At 40.0% G+C, this 6,848-nt stretch overlaps 1 protein-coding gene across 1 annotated transcript; it reads right to left on the reverse strand.

Moving 5' to 3' along the window:
* Window positions 1-1,749: 1,749 nt before the first annotated feature.
* rdh5 (retinol dehydrogenase 5 (11-cis/9-cis)) lies at window positions 1,750-3,779 on the reverse strand. The gene is made up of 4 exons (XM_036531774.1): window positions 3,464-3,779; window positions 2,914-3,172; window positions 2,399-2,562; window positions 1,750-1,973 (listed from the first exon to the last, which is right to left on the reverse strand). Exons 1-4 carry the CDS (start codon window positions 3,777-3,779, stop codon window positions 1,750-1,752), a joined length of 963 nt encoding a protein of 320 aa, XP_036387667.1.
* Window positions 3,780-6,848: the final 3,069 nt, after the last annotated feature.

Raw genomic sequence — 6,848 nt, forward strand, 5'->3', positions numbered from 1 at the left:
TGTTCCTCCAGTTCCTTCTGACAAATGGTCATTCTGAACTGCCAGCGCTATGACATGGACCTCGCCTCCGACAGGGGAGGTTAAAAAAAGTACTTGCATGACGCAAATGCGGGCAGCACAGTAACCAATGGCAAATGCAAACGATGGAGGTGGTGGCTGCTTTTTAAATTTATGCCAATGAAAACTCTCGCGCCACTAATTTTATAAGTTTTCGGGTAGTGCTTTGATCATGCAAATTTGAAAATATAATTCACTTACGAATATGTTTTCTTGTGTTACACCCTTTGTGTGAATACTTACATCCACGCACGTTTCAGAAAGCTCCGTATCAAGTACCGTACAGCACTGAAAACTCGAGTGGAAAAGAGCGCAGGTGAAACCTATGTCGCCTTTTGCTAGCGTCAGTTCGTTACGAGCTACAGCACACACAATACTGTCTAGGTGGATGGCGATACAACTTCACTCTCCCGCATCTTGAGGCTGGTCTCCTTCCTACTGTCCAACACTTGGGGTGATGTAGTTCAGACGAGTGTACGGCACAAGTGTTGGTTCACTGAATGACACAACACGTTCACAAATAATGTATTTAGACTTTATTGTGCATATGCCTCAGTTCCACCGTGGAATATTAATTCAATCTTTTACTTCTGGGAGCGAAACATTTATTGAGGCTCCAATAACAGATAATACATACGTCTTTCATTTCTGCGGCAGAAAAAAATCCTAATCGCTGTCATTTATCCAAATAACAATTTAATCCCAATATCCAAATAATGTAGTGTACTATAAGATTAAAACACAACACACATAAACATTTTTGTAATAAGGGCAGGAAAGGCCCTTTAAAGTCAACGTTATGCAAAACTGTAAACAGCATCGAATGACTGCAGCAATGCTTGTTTACCTTTTGTAAGTAGATCCTTTGTGTTCAAAAGGGTCATTTTCACTTTTTGATTTCTCTTTTTTTCCCCCCATTCATTCTCACAGTATCCTTGCATCTTTTACTTCCAGCTCACTTCTAGAATGGCTTCTTGTAACCATCTGAACACATTAAACTGCAAAATATACGGTGTATTCTGTGTATTAATGGTACACTAGAGGTCCACATGGCTTGTCAGCAAGGAGCTATACCTACTCAACTATTATTTTAAATGTTTTGATTTTCTTGAAGAATTACATAGCAAAATCATTTAAAAAAATGCAAGGTAAAAAAAAAAACCTTTTACCTTGCATTTTTTTAATGATATATATAGTAAGGTCAAAAACTATATGTTTTATCCTGCACCTGTCCTGTTAAGATGGAGCAACCTTACATTGTACAGCACTGTAGAATGAAAAGTTCTACTTCTCATAATACCTTACATGCCAGTGGTGTAAAAATACACACATGGACCTTATATGCACAGAAATATGTAAAACATGTATAAGGTGCAACAGGTGATGCTGTGTTTTATGCATGTGCTGCAATGTGCATTTTTTTAATAACACAGACTCTATATTGCAATTGAGCTTGAAACTGATCTGTTAACTTTTCTGTGAAAATGTCAGGTATATGTATCTGAATTTGATTCTCAGGGAAAGTGTTTAGCTTTAGACATTGGTAACATGTCAATAACATGTTAATATACCTAACAGGGAAGATTGACAAAATGTCTGGAGCAGCCAACCAAACACCATAGTCACGGGTGCGTTTTAATGCATTGTCTGATCCCGCACACACTTTTTCACAGTCCATTTTATTCCGCATCACTAAGAGACACTGTGCGCCGGGCGTGGCAGCACAAATTTGAGCATGCTGTCGATGACAAAGGCTGGGGCGTAGGAGAGGGGGATCCAGCCAATCTTGGCGTCCCAGCCAGCGCTATACCGGGTACGAGGGTGGCGGGCTGTCAAGGCGTGCTCCATGCAGTTGGTGACTTTGCTCAGGTCTGAGTCACACACAGTGTTCATTATGAACCGCTGGACCTTGATGTCTGGATTTTCACAGGAAGGAGAGGGAAACAAAATGAAAGGAGCGAGAGAGAGTAGATTTGTGGGAGGGACAGTGTGGAAGAGGTTGAAGGTGGGAGAGAGAGAAAATACTTGTGTTAAAATAACTGTTTTTTTTTTCTATAAATCAATACATTCTCTGCTGCAAAACATCAAATAAAATTATGAGTATCAAACATTTTCTGTGTATCTCTCCCTCAACTTAAGTTAACTTTGTTGCAGAGTGTAAGAAGTCAAAATATAAAAATTTTATGAGTTTCATATATTTGTTATGGTTTATTTGTTATAGCTATGGTTTCATTTTTCCTCAGTCTTTTACTTTAGGGCAGCTCAGGTGTATTATTATTTCAGTGAGGTGCTACAACCATCCAGAGTTAAACTGCAAAAAGGGGCATCAAAATATACTTACATCTATCGAAGTACTTCTCTCCGTAGCTCTCGCGCACCTCAGGGGTGAGCTGGTTCCATAAGCGGTGCAGCTCCCTCTCAATGGGCTCCAGGCTGGTCACCGCTGTCTTGAAGAACCCTGGCTCGATGATGCTCACTTTAATTCCAAAATAGTGGATGTCCCTCCTGGGAAGACACATCATTTTATACACACACACACACACACACACACACACACACACACATATATGCACATCAAAGTGTGATATAAAGTCATGTGTCATGGTTAGCCATTCACCCTAGCTGTTACTTACAGTATCTTAGCCTTAATTATGCTATCCTGTGGTTTAGCTGACAGGTTATTTGTGGTTATACTCTTGCTATTTGTGGTTATATTTTCTGATTGTGACATGCCAGAAGACTGGAGCATAGGTCTGCACTGTTGTACTGCACACATCTACCATGCTCTGGAAATCTTGTAAGACAGGGATACAGGGGACTGTGTGTTCTGTGAGAGTGGCTGGAGCGGGAGTTTACCTGAGACAGTCGGAGAAAGACTCCACCCCGAACTTGGAGATGCAGTACCCACCGCCGTTGGCAGCCACCCTGCCCAGCACGGACGCCACATTGACGACGCGTCCGCGACCCCGCTTCAACAGCGGCAGGAAGGTCAGCGTCATCTCGATCAAACCCATCATGTTGACCCGCAGTGTGCTGTGGAAGTCCTCGATTCTCATCCACTCCGTGGGACCCATGGGCAACGAACGTCCAGCATTGTTCACAAGTCCCCACAGTCCTGGGGACAGGTAGGGGACAGTCATCCTCTTCCTTTTTCACATCTGTTGCTAACATCATCAGTATTAAATGCACATAATCACTTTCCACCAAAAAACACAACTGCAGGAAACAGAGGGAGCCACCCTACATTTACATTTATTCATTTGGCAGATGCTTTTATTCAAAGCGACTTACAGTGAGGCAGAGTACAGCACAAGCAAAAAAACCACATAAGGAGTCACCCTCTCTTTAGTCAATAAATTCAGTTACCATTCCTAGTGCCTGAGGTCTCAATCCTCTGTTCTCTCACCTCTATCCCCGACCTCCTTTTTTGCCCACTCCATGGCCCGCTGGATGCTGGCGCTGTCTGTCACATCCAGCAGCGTGGTCTTCAGCTTCGGGCCCGTGGCTCGCCGTAGGTCGTCGGCACCCTTCTCGGTCAAGCACCCAGCAAGTACGTTGAGGCCACGGCGGTCCAGGCGCTTGCACAGAAGGTTGCCGAAGCCAGAGTCACAGCCGGTCACAAAAACGTACTTCTCACCGATGGCAGGGATTTCCAGGTTGTCCCTCCACAGCCACACCAGCATCCAGAGGACAACCACCGCTGCCAGTCCGTACAGCCACATGTACTCCGTTGGTGTGTTCTTGATGATTTCCATGATGTCTATGCTAAAGAAGGAAGAGCCCAGTGAGTGTGGGTGTACATGTGTGTGTGTGTGTGTGTGTTTTCACTGGGGAGGGCAGAGATTGGGCACTAAGGTAGAGGCTACCATGACAGAATTTGTTGAACAAGTCCAGTGATAATGCCTCACTGCTGTTATTTACAGTTATCAGTTCACATCTGTATGTGTGCAATGAGTTACAGAGCAGCTCACTGAGGATGAAGTTACAGTACCATCTGTGACCACATGAGGGCAAAGGTTTTTGCTCAGAGCACTGTTTGCAAGAAGCACTTATGAACCAACTTTGGTTCAGTTTTGTTTGGTTGGCACCTGATGTCCTTCAGGTGTCACCATGCCCCACAGTAACTTTAAATCATAATGCTCCTCTGGACATAGGCAACTAATTTAAGTCATTTTTTGGGTTAGTTGATTTGAACCGGTGTTTTTCTTGAAGAACACTCCATGCATCAATGGTGCAGATTTTTGTAAATTGTTTTTTTTTTTTTCTTCCCAAACTATTTTTTTTCATTCTGTGTTCAGATCCCTGATCTCTATGACAAAGTCAGTTTTTTTTCCTTGAAAGACATTAAGGGGATCCTAGGAGCAATAAGAAGTCATGAAATAATACCTTGTTTGGTTACAAACAGAAACTATAGTGTAGTGCCCATTTTGGCATATTTTCCATAGTCTCACTGTCTCTCACTATCTCTACAGCCCCAAGTAAAAAAACCCCTAATTTGGTTCAGTGTGGAATGAGACTCAGAATTATCTGTGGCTCATACTCATGCTCACATTTTTAAACATTATTTTACAACATTAATATTTGCAGCTTTGCAATACTCTGAAACACTGGCTACAAACAATGAGCATTTAAATGGAAGATAAACACACACTCAACCTAAAAAGTGAAACAAAATTTGATGGCAACTGATGGCTGATTCAAATGCATTGCTTATTTGCTTATCTGTGCCCTTGTCCAGAGCGAATTACATTCTGTAAGTCATTTATCATCATTTATCATCAGTTTATACATTTGGATATTAACTGAAGAAATGCTGGTTAAGTACCATCCTCGCCACACACCACAATGCTGTGCATTCACTAAGAAGTCGATTAATTACCATGTTGTTTTTTCACCCTAAGTAGCATGAAAAATATTGAGAAAGCCCAACTGAGAGCACTTTAAGGAACATCTGAAAGCACAGAGACCCAAAAAAAAAAATAGTATGGGCACTTTCGAGAATGACACATTCCGTAACATTTTGTTATTTTTATAGCTGTTTTGTTGTTAGTATAAATACTCTCCATTCATAGTAACACGAGCTTGGCAGCGGTTTTATGAGCACATGAGCAATCTTGGGATAAGGCTCTTATGAAACAAACAGAGGCTCTGAAATGAGGATGGGGTTTGAGAGAGAGATGCAGGACAAAAAAATCAGATGGTGAAGTTCAAGTTCTGTAAGCCTCTCGTGGCTCAAAACTTATTAGTCAAAGGGATTATTAGTTTGAGCGACAAACATGTGCATGTGAGTTTTATACCCTGCTTACGTCTACTTGACTTTTCTCAGTTATTTCAAACCGAAAATATTTGTATGTTGCATAAAATGTTATTTGTATTTTTTCCTCGACTTTTTGTCTTTCATTACAAAATGTGTGCTGAAAGCTGAAAAAGTATGCAATGTCACCGTATGTATGTGCAATTTATATTCAATTTACATATTATATATATATAGTACAATATTTAAATTGAATATACGTATACAGGTTGAACACATGAAAAGTACATAACGTAACAAAATAATTATGTTATGTGTAAACTCAGCACTGAAGTGGTCAGAAAATAGTTTATGCTATTTACACATGCAGAAAATTAATGCAAAGACTCAAACTTTATGGTCTTCTAAACATGATTTTTGAAAACATAAAAAGGAACCAACAGCTTTCCTGCAACATTTTACAACTACTTATAAATACCAAAATAGAAAATAAGAGAAAAAAGTCCCTTTTTCATGTCCAGTTGATGTGAAAAAACATTTTGGAAATGATGTACTTTTTCACATCAACTTTTTTCACAGTAGGTGAAGTATAAAGTAATAGAATACATTATTATGTACACTTATTGTACTGTACAACCCACTGAATATTTTAAAATTAAACTAATACAATCCTTTAAAAAAATAAATAGTAATAATAGTAATATTTTTAGTATAAAATCAAATCAGACATCTTTATTTTGTAAATAAAAAAGAAAAATGCATACCTCTTTCCCATTGTGAATGTCTTAGGACTTCAAGGTGTAATGTGCCTGAGTTTCTCTCCCCTTCACTCTCTCTTCTCTCAGTCTCTTTGGTCCCACTTGCTTGTGGCTGCCTGGTAAAGCGCTTTATCCTTTTAGGCAAGTCAACAATTTGTAATCTGCAATCTGCATGAGTGTGTGATTTAGGGAGTAAACGTAGACAGCGGGAGGGGAGGGGGAATTGAGACGAATGAACCAGAATAAGCAAGACTCCTTCTGCTCAAAGAATTTATTCATCAATGGTCAAATTTGTTCATCAGTATCTCATTATGTAATAAAATTTGGAAATGAGTAATAAGACATCTGTTGTATGATACCCCTTGCATGATTCTGTGTGAAATTCAGATTTAAGAATCATAATTTTATTTCACCACTGTGCAATGGAATTCCCCACCAGGGTATGGATGAATTAGACATGTTTGCAAACAAGTCTTATTCACATCCCTTGGCAGAAGACCTATCTGGTTATTTTGGCATAGCAAGGTGAGGCCAATTAGTCTCAGTGGAAGCATACAGTTTCTTGTGTAAAATGACACTTCAGGACCTACATTCTACCACTGAAACACTACTTAAAGAGAACACATAAAATAAACCTCCAGGAAGCAAAGAAATGGTAGATTTCTACTGTATTTTTCATCTTGTTGTTAGCATTGGGTTTAGGTTTGGTTATTACCCAAGAGGTTGAAATACATATAAGAACCAAACAGCATATTCTGTGGATCAGTCAGCTCAAAACA

Source organism: Megalops cyprinoides, chromosome 6 (genome assembly GCF_013368585.1).
Source record: "Megalops cyprinoides isolate fMegCyp1 chromosome 6, fMegCyp1.pri, whole genome shotgun sequence".
Lineage (NCBI taxonomy): Eukaryota > Metazoa > Chordata > Actinopteri > Elopiformes > Megalopidae > Megalops > Megalops cyprinoides.